Here is a 15,460-nt window from a genome sequence, read left to right as displayed (position 1 = left end):
TTTTTTTTTTTTTTTTTTTTTTTTTTTTTTTTTTTTTTTTTTTTTTTTTTTTTTTTTGTATTTGATGAACATAATAAAATAAAAAATTCTGGCACAGTTGTGAATCGATTTTAATTAAATTTTTTCTGTTCAATGAACAGTGAATATATAAATATGAATTCAATATATATATATATATAGGTGATTCTCACGAAACATGACAATTCGGACAAAAAAATTTCTTGAAATTTAAAGTCTTCAAAATAATCTAAATTTATTTTGTGTGCTTCTTTAGTTACACTTATTAATACCTTAAAGACAGCAGTGTAGTTTATTGACATTTGCTCGAGAAAAAAAATAAAATAGAAATTCACCAAATCTTGAATGCCTAACTGTTTTGGTCATAAACCACTAAATAAAAGTAGCCAGGAAAATGACACATTTTCTTGGGACAAACAAATTATTGACAGCAAAAATGATTTTAAACGAAGTTTTTGTAAATATTACCCTCTGCGTGTATTCTAGAAATGCTTACAACGGATGAGATAAAAAAAAAATTAGACATTGAAAAATTTATGGGAAGTTTTGAAGCTATTTATTATTGGAAACATTGTTTGGGACATGCCAGGAAAATGACATTTTGAAGTTCAATTAAATTTTTTAACTATACAAAGCAGTCATTGCTAGTGCACAGAGTCATTTTAAAATGTTAACAGCGATGTTATTTATCAATTTTTTTTAAAAAAAAATTCTTTAAGTATAATAGTATTAGATCTTGGAGCAAGGGACAGTAAATTGTCATATTTCGTGAGAATCAACCATATATATATATTACAGGTTATATAGGTTACAATATACATTCTTATGTGACACCATAAACTCTGGTATATATTTATTTGAAACAATATAGTTATTATTCATCCCATAGTCGTAAGTAGCATTTAAAGTAGTATTGAACTCTTAGTTATGCTTTAAGTAACGATTTTAAATATTTTTGCATTTTTATAGAAATAAAAACGTATTTACGACGTAATTATTTAGATTTATTATTTATCCTAAGTGAATAAATGCCTTTAAGCATGAAATGAATAACCTCTTGAATTTAGGATACCCTGTGCTTAGTAACTGTTAAATATTCAATTGCTTAAGTCAGAAGCTCATACTTCTGAATTTAAAGAGTACAACTTAGATTGTTTTATGCCTATACTATTATTTATGAAGTCATTGCTGAATTACGATGATCCTTACTTTTATACGAATGCAAATGGATTAAAACAGCGTTATAGAATTCATGCCAAATAGAAGTCTCCGGATGCATAAATCAGACCCTTAGAAACTTTCAATGTGTGAGATAGAAGCAATGTTATTTGACGAATATTATTTTATTGTGGTACAAAGACAGTTCCATAATATGACTAGCCATAACACAATTGAAAAGCAAATAGTAGAGCTTAGTTGCCGTTGCTAAAATTAGAGACTTAGCGTCTTCTAACTCAGAAGACCACATTTCATTCTGTTTTATAGTTAAACTATCAGCCGTTGGTGACCGGCTTGGTCAACTTTAAGGGTAACTAAGCCAAATGCACTGCCTAGTTGGGTTAAATATTCTAATTCTTCAAGCCACCAATCCTAACACCTTAATTAGTTTTTAGCAATATGCATTAACCAAATCTTTCCACCGTCTAGCTTTTGCCTGCGTGGAAGTACTTTGATTTCAATTGACCTTGACGTATTGAACTTTAGTAATAATTTAAAATTTTTCAGACGGCGATGAAATCACAAAAAAGTATGAGTTAAGGACAGTTCAGCATAGTCGTGAGTTTTTATAATTATTGCATGTTTTGCACGAGCTTGTAGGCAATACTTTTATATTTAAGAATGCATATTTTTTATTCAGGAGATTTTTAATATACTTCCTATTTGTATTTATTTTTAACGTATTGCATTACAATGTTAACCAATTTATACACGAACGTAAGCATATGCGAACTGGTTTTAGCCGCGTGAAATATATATATGTAATACAAAAATTAAATACTTTTGTATTAATAAAAGAATTAAAACTCTTTCGTTTTCATAAAATGTCTTTGTTAAAGAATAAACGTCGAGAGATTCTATTTTGGGAAATCAAGGCTGAAAACATACCATTGAAATATAAATAGATTTATATTTCAAAGGAAGAGTTATTTATAGAATCGTGCCCTTTTTCAATTCCATATAAGGAAGCAGAAATGATTTTCCTTAATGCGTAAGGANAAGTGAAATTTGTCTATATTGAACATGTTTATAAAGCTAATTTATTCTATCGGAATAAAAAATCTTAGATACTTTCGTAACACTTGCTTAGAAATTATTAGTAATTCGAAGCTGAATTCATAAAAAAATACCCTAGTTAGCTTTTTCTTCATAGACCTAACGCGTACACTTCCTTCAGAACTCAAAACACGAGTATTCTTGAATGTGTTGCAATTCGTGTAGTTTCAAATATATAGTTATGAATGCATCGCAATTTGTATAGTTTCGCCATAATATAAATTTGACTGTATTGTAATTCGTATAGTTTCGTAATATGTAGTTCTGAATGCATCACAATTCGTATAGTTTCGTAGTGAATAGTTCTGAATGCATCGCAACTCGTACAGCTTCGCAATGCATGCTTTAGACAATCTTGTGTAGTTCTAAAGTATAATAGCTCTATAATTCAGTTCTATAATCTGCAATTCTGAATGCATCGCAATTGGTATAAACTATAATAATTTCGTCGATGGATTGACGGGCAAAATTCTCTCACGAAAATTTGATTTTTTTTTTTTTTTACACATTGAAAATTCCTTACATACATATAAAAGCCTGAACTAGGAAGATATTTTATGTAATTTTGTTGAAGCAAATTTTATTTAAAAGAATAAAAGTTTCAAAGTTTGAATACTGTTTTCATATGCAACTAGTTTTCATAATGATTTTGTTAACTTATTCTTACCAGTTTACATCATACAAAATACATAAGTAATAAAAACTTCTCATAAAATTAAAGGTCGATATGATATACATAATATTATAAATGACATTGCAAATAGGTAAAATTTATTAAGAATATTAGAAAGCAAAGAGTCATTACTTTCACACTTGTCATTGTTTTGAGCGTAATCAGCTCCGCAGTCGCAAATTTTTACACCATATGTGTTATAGTGGCAATATATTGATCCAATTCCACAGTCACATTCTAGAACAAAAATATATCCATATAAATTACTTAGATTTTTCATGTAGTTGAAACGTATAGAGTAAATATAGTTTGATTTTCGAAGGAAATGATTTTACAAAAAAATATAGTGAATGAAATAATCTTCTGTAAAATCTTCGAAGTTGAATACCGTATATGAAATAATCCCAGCATAAATTTTGACCTGATAAAAGTACTTTCGCTTACCAAGTTGTACCAAGCTTACCAAGGAGTTGTTGTCTCCATAGAGCTAATTTTAGAAAAATGGAATATATCACGTAAATATATTATATCACGTTAAATTGAGATAGCTCAATGAGTGGAATGCGATTTTCTCTAATTGCATAGTTTATTGTGACTACGTACACTGTAGTCCCTTCTTGAAAACTTGAAAAAAGTTCATTAGAACTTTTTTTTTTAAGTTTTCATTAAAAAAATGTAAAATAATTCAATACTATTGCACCTTTTGTTTGTAATACCGCTTTTATTAACTTCTGTACTAAAAAGTGGTTGAATGCAAATGCAATGCTATATTTACGCTAAGTATACGTGCTATTATAAGAATTATTTAAATAGATATTACATACGAAAATCAAGTGTTAGATATTACATCAAAAATAATTGATTGTCACTGGAGCATCGCGTCCTGAAATTCGGACAAACCAAACAAGCAAGTGCTCCCAAAATGTGGAGAGGTAAAAAGAGGGGTTTATTTGATTTATGGAAAATTTTGGACAAAATACATTGTGCATGCTAAAGAAGGAAATGAAATAAAATATGTTTCTTTGTTTCCTTTGCTTGAATAAAAGATTATCTTCGTATGCGTTTATTTATTTTGAGTATTTCTTGAAAATAAAATAATGGAATCATCGAAATTAATGAATGTTAATGTACAGTAGGTACAAAAAAATAATATATGGCTTTTTAATATAATTAAATTTGCGACTTAAAATTGGATTTCTCAGGAGCGAACTAACCGATTTTACTCAAACTTGTATTTTGTCGTATGAAATTACATTCTTTAAATTAATGTAAAATCTGTACATCTTTCCCTTCAAAGTGTTTTTTTGTTGATATTATTAAATAAAGTAATAATAAATAATATTTAATTTTTTTGCATTGAATTATCTTTGAATAAATAAGTTTTATGTTGGCGTGAAAATTTTTTTTTTCTCTTCAGAATAAAACGATCACGGGGCATGGTGAAATACGCAAAAAGTAAAACTAAGGTGAAAGGGTTCGACCGCGCTTTCTTGACTTTATTTCAGTTTCTGACTTACTTTTGCGCAAAATCCATTTTTACTGGAAATTTTCTCACCTTAATTTTTACAGTAAGTAAATTATAATAATTTAACAATATATATTGATATAAAAATTACAATATATCAGATTTTTTGTTCCGTAAAATTTAATAGAAAAAAAAAAAGAATTTTCGGTTAAAAGTACTGTTCCCCTAAATGCCGGTACTTTTTATCGTAAATTGATACGAAATTTGTTACAGTGAAACTGCTAGTATGTAAGACCTATAATATGAGATAAAAACAGAAATGGAAAGGCAACAGAGAAGTAAACAAAAAAATTTAAGAAAAAAATTATTTATTAAAAATTTAAATGCAAATTTAAATATAATTCAAAATTAAAAACAATTTAATAACGAAGAGTTTTAATATATCGTCTTTAGTTCACACTATTATACCTTCAAAAATAGTGCTTTCTAATATTATATTATTATAGTCCAAAAACCGTAAGCCGTAATTTGCTATAATTTAAATAACTAAAATGATTTAACATTAATTTGATCCAAATTCACTATGTTCTGTGAACCGAAATACAATTCCATTACTTGTTTCTTTCTATTTCATAAACTAGAGGCATAATTAGTTACAAAGATGAAGAATGAAGAATGAAAACAATTATGAAACAAATGTGTCAGAATTTTTACAATGGCAACATCGTGTAGTTAATATAAAGTTTACAGACGACCGAGCAAAATATCAGTTACAATACTCTAAGAAGCAGAAAACGCATTGTTTTTATAGTTTTTTGTAATCAGTTGCGCTCCCTTTGAAAAACTTTGTAATTAAACTTGGAACTAGGTGAGATTGAAAATTCTACTTTCCTAAGCATAAAGCAGAATTTCTATTCCGTTTAATTTTAATAAATTTCATTTTTTAATTTCTAATCCTTTTCTAAATTCCCGATATTTTAATTTAAAATTTATACAGACTTGGGAAAATATTTTTCACTTTTCTAAATGCAATTTGCAAACTTTACAAATGTAATTTACAGTTGCAGAAACGATGTTGTGTGTTAAAAATGGTTGAATGTAAACAATGCTTAATTTCATCCGTAAGTTAAGGTCTGTACAAATGTTTCAGTAAAATACGTGATGCAATATCCTGGAGATTTAATATCTACTTTTTAACATACTTTGTTTTGAAATACTGAAATTAAAAATAAAATGATAATTTTTTTTCTGTTTTACTGTGGAGTGTAAAATGTTTTACTCGCAAGAACAACTAAAGCAACGTTTAGAAACAATTAACAAGCAATTGACAAATTACACACTAAAACTAAAAATGCAAGTTTAATAAAATTAATGTTGACCAAATTGGTACAAAATGAACTAATAATACAGAAATTTTAATTACTACTAGATTCAGAACTTAAAACCTGCTTGATTGCGTTAGGAACGTTAGAAAGAGTTCCAATTTCATCAGGCGAGCAAATGATTTCCGATGTTTTCTGCTCTGCTTTCCTCAATAACTATAAAATAATGATATCTATATCGTTTTTCTACCTCATTCACTTAAATTTTAATTTGAGAGATGCTTATCTGCATATTATGCTTTTAATATTTTTACAAGACACTTAAATATTAATATTTTTGCTGATAAAGAGGAAAATACAAGTACTCACCCAGTTCATAATAACTCTCGTTTTTTAATCCAATTATGTTTTTGAAATGGCTGGTAAGTGCTTGCAATACATTTTCATTCTGTTCATCTAAATTGTCAGTAACATTTTTAGCTTGGACAGAAACTTGGTCAAAAAGATTAACACCCAAGAGGAATGTGACTAATAGGCAGCATACAACCATTTTTCAGACTTTTCTATTTAATGCTTCATAACTAAAGCACTAATTTAAGTGATATAATTTGTCAAGGATAGTAAAATGCATCAATTTAGATTGCCATATATTTATTGAAACATTAACTGGATAATTTGTTGCAGGGAGAAACAGTTTGATAAGACATATCCTTATCACCTTATCAGGTTGCCAAGCAAAGTGTTAATTGCTAGGGAAGAAAAGAAATCAGTATTTATTAAAAAAAATGCTTTTGCTTTTGTAATTAACAATTAATTTATCTTTTGTAATTTATAATAAAGAAAACGACGCTGTTGAATTTTTAAACTACTGATTTAATTTTTATCTTTTGTATAGCTCTACACTAACCTAATGTAATTATAAACTAAAAATCATCTATGGTGTAGTTTAACATAGGAGAGATGAAACCCAATAATACGCTGAAGTCATCCTTCGGATTATTGTATCCGATATTATTACAATGTACCATATTTGGTTTTGTGTTTTGATTAGTTGTTAGCTTAACAATAATAGCGTTATCTTAAACATAAACATTTATAATACTCGCAATTATACTTATAAATGAGTGAAATTATAGAATATTAAGGCTAGTACTTTGAAAGGAATGTGTATTGAAAAAGGTAATTAGGCTAAAATAAAAATTCATCATCAATTTTTACCAAAAGTCTAAAATTGTTTTTTTTTTCTTTCTAAAGTAATATAAAGTGTGTTATATAGTGTGAGCTGTTAACATTTATGTTAAGATTTTTTGAAGAAAATAAAATTAATCAAGATTTCACGAATGATAAGGAAGAAGGGATTAAAAATATAAAATCCTGTTTGATTGACGGAGGAAACAGAGAAAAGTTGAAAGACAAAAAAACTTCACTGTTTCTTTCGGCAACGAAATTGGTTTGAACATTTTCCTTTTTGTGTGTCTCACTTCAGATTCGACACGTTGCGATATCACGTTTTTCTGCTCTCTTATATAACGAACCCTGATGTTTATACTTTTTATCTTTGTTTCCGACGAAGATCCTAGTATACTTCTCGCAGTGGTCCGGGCTTCAAATGGTGGATATTCTAGATTTTAACTAGTGGTAGGAGTTATATGACTGAAATGAATGTTCTGTAAATGCTGTTCGCTTTTAGAAATAGCATTTTTTCATGAACAACTCAAACCTGCTATGAAGCTTAAGTAGCAAAAAACATGTGGTTAAGAACTTAGCATTAATCCGTTAAATGTTAAGTAAATACTCTAATAAATATTTATAAGTATCACTTTAAGTTATTTGAAGACAAAAAAATTTGTATTTGATTATTGAGGATGCATTACAGTGTTTACCCAAGATACCAAGAAGCTTGATTTCTAATATGACAGATACTCAGATTTTTTTTTGCATTCCTATACATCTTTATATATAAGAAGAGAGTGGAATGATAACACATAGCCAATCACAGAAGACTTCTGGTTAGTAACGCACAAAACAGTCAATCAAAATTGAGAACGCATGTGTGTGAAAAGGTAATAATTTTTAATAATGCTGTCAAAAAATACAAAATGCAAACTGACCTCAAATAAAACTCAGAGGACTTCGCATCAAATAATTAAGAAAACTCTACTATTACGCTCATAAAAAGGAAGATATATTAACTCAACAACAAAATTATAACATCGCCATTCCGAAAAAGAAAAAAAAATCTCACACTTGTTACGTAAAGCTACAAAAAGACCGAACGATTACTTATGCAAGCGATTATATATGATTATTATGAACTATTATGAACTAAACTTTATGCAAACGATTGCTTATGACGTCATTAGATAAAAGTGTCATTAACGCAATATTATCCAGTGTTTATTAATGATTTTGAGTGGAAATGTAAAAAGATAGTTGTTCTGAAGTTTTATAATAGAATGTTTGTTTTGATAGAAAGCAGTTATTTATTTTAGAATTCCAATATATTTTAATAGCTTTGATAAATCTGGTAGAGTTATTGGAAGCACGAATCAAAACTCTCTAAAGAAACTATTTACATTCCAAATTATCAAAATATATTGAATAGAGTTTATTTTAAAAAACTTATATCTTTTATAAAAAACGGTCGCCGTGAATATCTTGGGCGATATCAACAGCGCCATAGAGCTGAACAAAATTTAGCAGCTGGAAAATAATCATAGTGCTATCAACACGCGACGGCGGAATGCGCGGCGAGGAAATGTTGAAGAGTCAAGATGTTTAAATGAAAACAAATACCTTGGTGAGTCTGTATCAGTGCTATCCCTTCATCATCTCACATAATATCTTTAAGACATTATACCCCCTTTTTCCGTTGGAACACTCAGTGATGAATGTGTAAACTGTGGTGCTCTTTTGTTTCCAGCAGAGCATGGCAGAACGAAATTTAATTGCTGCCATCATGGCAAAGTTGAGCTCGCCAATGTGGAATATCCAGAAATATTAAAAGATCTTTTACTTGGCAGCCATTCTGATGCAATTAACCTTAAACAGAATGTTCGAATGTACAACTCTGCATTTGCGATGGTAACTTTTTGGCCATCTCATGAAATTTCTTTTAAAGGGATCAGTTGTCTTACTTTTAAAGGTGATGTCAATGTTACTGCGACAACAAGCTTGATCCCACCTAATAATCATAATCACAATATTGCTCAAATTTATATCCAGGACAGTGATTCAGCATTGTCGAGTAGAAATTCAGATAAATGTCTTAGATAGAAATATCTTTCATAGAAATGTCTTAGATGTCTCCATATCGGGAACTTCCGGCATCCTATAAGATCAATGATTTGAGTTATTAGGCTCTGACACGCGTGCTTCGGATACGGAGATTAATCTCCGGCTAATGCCCTATAGTAATGTGTTAAATAATATTGCTTCCTCACTTTATATAAGCTTATAATATTGTTTGTATTAAGATTGCTTTATATAAGTTAATTATGCTGATAATAAGCACCTCTGACATTTTACAATCATATCATATTCTCTCTATGTGATGTAGGTGCAGAAAAATTGTCAGCTAATCTCCAGGAAGACGACTTTAATTTTGTTCGCGAAGCAAACAAAAATGTAATTGCGTAGCAATTATCGGGGGTTGGCGAGCGGTAGCGAGCAGGATGCNATATATATAGTTAGGTATTTCCTTTAATAATTTTCTCACTCCCCCACATTTTAAAATGAAATTTGGAGTTATTTTTGTGATTGCAATTATATTTTGCCATTTTTTAAAATTATATTTCAAATTTAAAATTCTACGCTTTACTTTCTATCTTTTCTAATTCATTTATTTTTTTATTTCTGATCAAAATTATTCAAAATTCTGAAAAATCTAATCTGTCTTCATGTTCTATGGATGATAAATTATTGAAAGCTCGGCGCAAAAATCACGTGAGGTTAAAATTTGTAATAAGACTTCCGGTTTCTGCGTCAATTTGGCACTCAATTTTGCAACTAAACTTTAAGGATGACAATCAAAACATGGTTAACTTTACTTTTCATTTATATTGTGATATTAATTTCCTTAAACCGATACATAACCCAGCATCTTTTACAGCTTATGAAATACAGAAAAAAAATTATGAATGGCGAAATTACGTGCCCAATTACTAAGCTTTACAATAAATCTTCCTAGGATTTTGAGCCAGTTCACACATCATTTCGCAGCATAAACTGAGCAATACACCGGAAATTTTTCTCCTCTGGGATACATTTTTGGATGCTTAGATCTAGACTCAGCGGATACAAGACGAAGAGGCACACACCGTACGAGGTGACTGGACAGCGCAGAGGGGGTTTTGGAAGTGAACAGGTAAGGAAGCAGACTTAGTAGGAGACTTCTTGGCCTAGGCTGAGCTGTAGTACTAATGAAGAAGAAGAACTAAGAACTTGTTAAATTTAGGGTAATCTGTGTGAAAGAGTATTTAAGAAACATATATCTTCCATTTTAAAGACAGGAAAAAAAGACCCTTTTGTAAAGAATTTATTTGTTATTTGAAATATTACTCGTAACAGTTAAACATTGGGTTACAAGTAAGGAAAGATTTTCGAAATTTTTTTTTTATTAGGATTGAGCAAATATTATAAGGTTGCTTAAACCGTACTAACAATTATGAATTTAAAAAAAAAATTAGGGGTGGGTGGGAAAGCGAGAGGTGTGAGAGCGGAATAAAATCAGTGCCTAGAACCACCATTTACGAATAGGAAAAAATTTGTCGAGGTATAGTTTTTCTACGATAAGAACTCCCCCCGCTACAAAGTCCGAAGCCGTCTGCTGCTATGGAAACAAGAATAGCGCATTCAGGGAGGGTAGCTTCTTTTCACTCTAGGACTAACAAAGTACACCGAGGAAAAAAATTCTCCTTCTCTCTCCGACACGAGTCAAAACCTGTCCTAAGCAATGACCCAACACTCTTACTTGTAATAGTTATACCTCGTTACTATAGTCATCGCTCCTTGTCCAGATGAATGGCTATAGGTTTAGTTTAGACTATAGTTTGGCCTCATTTAGACTTGCTTGAGTAGGTATCCTCACGAGGTTACTAAGAAATGCAAAAGTTACCATAGTTATTTTTTGAGGCGATAATTTTTTTTTTACAGTTTATATTTCTGTTGTTGACTTAGAACTTTAAAATGGACTTAGGCGATTAAGAGGGTATTTTTTTAATATTTTGTTTCGATATATTTACGTATTATCATGATAGGGATATTTTTAAATTTGTTATTATCTTCAACGCACAGCTGCACAAAAAACTAACATACGAGATTTTGTATAAGCAGAGATGCAGACAGATATTTTTTCCAGAGGTTGCTTTACTTTAAATAAAGAATTTTTTTTTCCTTGAGGAATACGTTTCGGAACATTTTTATGATGTTACTTTTCCTGCGAAATTTATTATATCTTCATGTCACAAGTTAAATTTAAAAAAATAAAATAAAATAAATTATAATACTTAAATAAATGAAAGTAAAAAAAAGGAGAGAACACCTTTGCATTCAGTGTTTTGATTAAACTAAAACGAGAAATGTAAATTTTTTGAAATGGGCTATTTTCGGAGGAATAATTTCATCTTTAATATTTCATAGCTGTTGACAGCTGACGCCTGTTGTCGAGAAATTTATCTTGAGATTTGTACTGAGTTTGGATGTAACTATTATTTTTATTGGTTTAAATAAAAATGTCATGAATATTTTCAATGTTTTCCGAAATGCGTCGGGGGATCTGTTTAATTTTGAAATATTGTCTTTATTCTTTGTTATACTTCACCTGAATCGGAACTTAATCCCACTTCAGTTTATGAAAAACGTTTGCATTAGATTTATTCTCTGTTATACTTCACCTGAATCGGAACTTAATCCCATTTTAGTTCATGAAAAACGCTTGCATTAGATTTATTCTCTGTTATACTTCACCTAAATCGGAACTTAATCCCACTTTAGTTTATGAAAAACGTTTGCATTAGATTTATTCTCTGTTATACTTCACCTGAATCGGAACTTAATCCCACTTTAGTTCATGAAAAACGTTTGCATTAGATTTATTCTCCGTTGTACTTCACCTGAATCGGAACTTAATCCCACTTTAGTTTATGAAAAACGTTTGCATTAGATATATTCTCTGTTATACTTCACCTGAATCGGAACCTTATCCCACTTCAGTTTATGAAAAATGTTTGCAGTAGATTTATTCTCTGTTATACTTCACCTGAATCGGAACTTAATCCCACTTTAGTTTATGAAAAACGTTTGCAATAGATTTATTCTCTGTTATACTTCACCTGAATCAGAACTTAATCCCACTTTAGTTTATGAAAAACGCTTACAGTAGATTTATTCTCTGTTATACTTTACCTGAATCGGAACTTAACCCCACTTCAGTCAATGAAAAGCGTTTGCAGTAGATTTATTCTTTCACTCTCTGAGATGCGAAGCGTATACTGTACTACTACTTTAAGCCAGGCAACCACGAGAAGGAAAAAAACCGTATGAAAAAATATTTGTAGTTCAAGATGTGTTATTTCGAATAACATTGGCATTGTTATTTTTTATCATATTACTTCTAACATTTTGATTGAAAATGGTACAGCGATTTTTAGTGGTCTCAGCTTATCATGAGAGCTGATGAAAAGTGGTCTTGCGCTTTTTCTTTTTCAACTGTAACCTTCTGAGAATGAACAAAATTAAGAAGAAAAAAAAATGAAAAAAATGAAATCCTTCTTCTTATTTCTAATAATTTATTGAATTTTGTGTCTTAGACAAATATGAGTTTCTTAGTTGTTCAAACAGATCGGGTAGTAAAAGGACATTCTTGAAGCAAATTTATTTACTAATCAGACATTCTGAAAAAGAAATGGAAATTTCTGTTACAATTTTATAAATATATTCCATACTTTTCATTTTGACTATGGTGGTAATGTACAAAGCGGAAAAAAACGAACCACGCTGAATATCGTTTAATCCCTAATGATCGAATTTTCCCGTTTTAGGACTCAATCATACTGGCTTAAGGGGGTGACCTCAAATTTACTCTTTAATTAGTACAGACAATAACGAAATCAGACTCAAAAACATACTTTCACTGAACCTTTTTTCCTGCGGATTCCGATTTTTGATGTCCAAAATATAGGATGTAGCCGCAATCTGGAAAATATAGTCCTAATAGTTTGGTCAGGAGAGTGGTCAAAGGTTTGGACCAGGGCCGGGATAGCCTGGTCGGTAGGGCGCTGGGCCCATATCCAAGAGGTCGTGGGTTCGATCCTCGCCGGCCGAAGACTCCCCGTGTAGTAAATGGTGACTGATGCACGTTAATTCTGTCGAGTCTCAAAGTCCTCCAGGTTCCCCCAACAAATCAATACCTCTGGGGGTACTGATCCAGGAGTTTCCTTGTCTTCTGGATTGGTTCAAAATTAAAAGGCTACGGAGTGGAACGTAAGTAGTCGTAAATCCATGAAATTGGGTCGGCTGTTCAACGACGGTTATAAAAATAAAATAAAAAAGGTTTGGACCTTTTCATGTTATTCTTATTTTTCGAGTATTTTACCATATCTCGAGAACTTTTTGAGTTAACTAATAATTTCTTACACACAAATACAATATTCATTTATCCGAAGATAATTCCATGCAAAAAATAAATTTTAGTAAATATTTATCCTTTTTTATTATTTTATTTAAGTTTTGAAATGTACTGTATTCTAAAAATGTATTCTGTAAGAAATGCATTTGAAATGTATTCTAAAAAATTTTGAAAAGTAAGGTATAAAATTTTTTACATCATTTTGAAGTATCTAATTTTACATGGAAAAAATTATAGATTTTGAACGAAATCGGTTGAATAAATCAAGAGAAATCAAATTTTAAATAACGGACTATTTTAAAATTTAATTTCTCAGGAGCTATTCAACCGATTTCGCTCAAATTTTCTATTTTGCCATGTAAAATTAGATACTTAAAAATGAGGCGAAACATTGTATACCTTACAAGCCAAAATATTTTCCCCTATTATTAGGTAAAATAATAAAAAGACGTAGATGAGAAGAAATTATATTTAAGCAATTTCGATGTGCTATACGGTATTTTTTGGGATCTTCTTCTCGAAGTGCAAGCACCCAATGAGGGAATCTGACATAAAAATTAAAAATATATTTAGACATTGAAAGACGTGCAATAAACTTCTTTTTTGATTGGATGGATTGGAAGATAAGAAACATCACAAATGCTATCTTTAAAAAAAAAAATGAAATGCTTGAAATATTTGGTACTTTTCCATTACACCGGAGCAGGTGATAAAGCCGCTAATAATGATGCATCCAAAGTCAAACGGAATCTCGCTTCTGGTAACCTTTTGTCTCCACATTTTCAAAGCAAGCTGTCATTTCCCCCTCATCAGTCACGTCTTTTTCTTAATCCGAAAAATTTACGCAAAAAGCAATGAAAATTTGGGATTTGCCCAAAACAGAGAAAGAAGCTGTCAGGTTCTTTCAAGAGAAAGGTGTTTTGGCTGAAATCGCAATTTCTGATAAGAATCATGAAATGAAATTGCACATCGAAGATGAGATTCAATGGCGTTGCAACCTTTCATCTTGTCCACTGTAAAAGAAGTGTCTGTAAATGAACATGGTTGCAGTAATCGAAATTGAGCTTTTTGAAAAGTTTATTTATTGTTGGAGCGAAGAATTAACCTCAGTTAAATGGTGTGAGAAGCAATTGGAAATCAAGGAAAATATCGAAAAAGAAACTGTAATATATTCCGATTCATAGAAATTATACTGACTAGTAAGCTGGAAGCCAACGAGATAATTTTTCCGATGAAATTTTTAAGAAGCAGGTTATGCCGCTTTGTTATTAAAATTATTCTAAGTTTCCTTTCTTACCATTAAGTTTCTTTTACCATTATGGCAACCCAGTTTTTAACCTATCTAATATTTTCCGTTATTGTTATTGTAATCATTTCCTCCCTCATTAAGATATTTTTTAAAGATTTTTTGAGAAAAAAAAGGCATTATTATTAACTGTTAACTGTCTTAAACTATAAGAAAAGTGTAAATTTTAAACTATGTATTCTATCTTGCCATTATCGCATCTGGGTTTAAGAAAGCACAAATAGCTTAAATATTTAAAAAAATCATTATATGTTTTAAAAAAATTAAAACAATTGGCCCAACTTTTTCTTGTGATCTTCAGAATAGTTGTTTTCTGAAGCTGTTTCATTAAGTAAAAAATATATTAAACATAAAAATTAAATATAAACGTCAGTTAAAATACAAATGCCTGCAATGTTATTCATTCATTTCTTTTATATTGCATAAAATTTGTCAACGTCAAATAAGTTTAAAGTTATCATATGGTAAGTTCTAGAATTAGGCTTTCTTCGGATACCTTTTGCAGCAAATGATGATGGTGCACACGATGATGATGAGGGCAAAAATCACGGATTCGATATAGGTTGCAATTCTCCATCCACTAGCCTCAGGTACTGTAAAGAAGAAAAAATAAAGATATATCGATAATGTGTGATTTGGTACAACGGTTGGTATTAACGATTCAAATTGTGTTGTGCATTTACCAAATAGGATGATGGAAGACAAAATCGTGCTTCGAGTATGGGGATTACGTTAAATGAGTTTGTGAAGGTATATCATATATATATATATATAT

At 30.1% G+C, this 15,460-nt stretch overlaps 1 protein-coding gene across 3 annotated transcripts in view; it reads right to left on the bottom strand.

Moving 5' to 3' along the window:
- Window positions 1-15,460, bottom strand: part of LOC107453958 (rh5-interacting protein) — a 41,384-nt gene that overhangs the window by 11,756 nt on the left and 14,168 nt on the right. The window contains exons 1-2 of one of the 3 annotated variants that reach the window (XM_043053957.2): window positions 6,122-6,451; window positions 3,098-3,202 (exon numbers count right to left, since the gene is read on the bottom strand). In XM_043053957.2, coding sequence (XP_042909891.1) covers window positions 3,098-3,202; window positions 6,122-6,302 — 286 coding nt within the window. In that variant the 5' untranslated portion in view covers window positions 6,303-6,451. Of the gene's footprint in view, window positions 1-3,097; window positions 3,203-6,121; window positions 6,452-12,529; window positions 12,646-15,181; window positions 15,279-15,460 lie in introns of those variants that run through there. The other 2 variants (XM_043053956.2, XM_043053958.2) reach the window with 2 other exon arrangements.

Source organism: Parasteatoda tepidariorum, chromosome 2 (assembly GCF_043381705.1).
Source record: "Parasteatoda tepidariorum isolate YZ-2023 chromosome 2, CAS_Ptep_4.0, whole genome shotgun sequence".
Taxonomy (NCBI): Eukaryota; Metazoa; Arthropoda; class Arachnida; order Araneae; family Theridiidae; genus Parasteatoda; species Parasteatoda tepidariorum.
The sequence above is the reverse complement of the archived record's forward strand: the minus strand, read 5'-3'. Positions and strand labels throughout refer to the sequence as shown.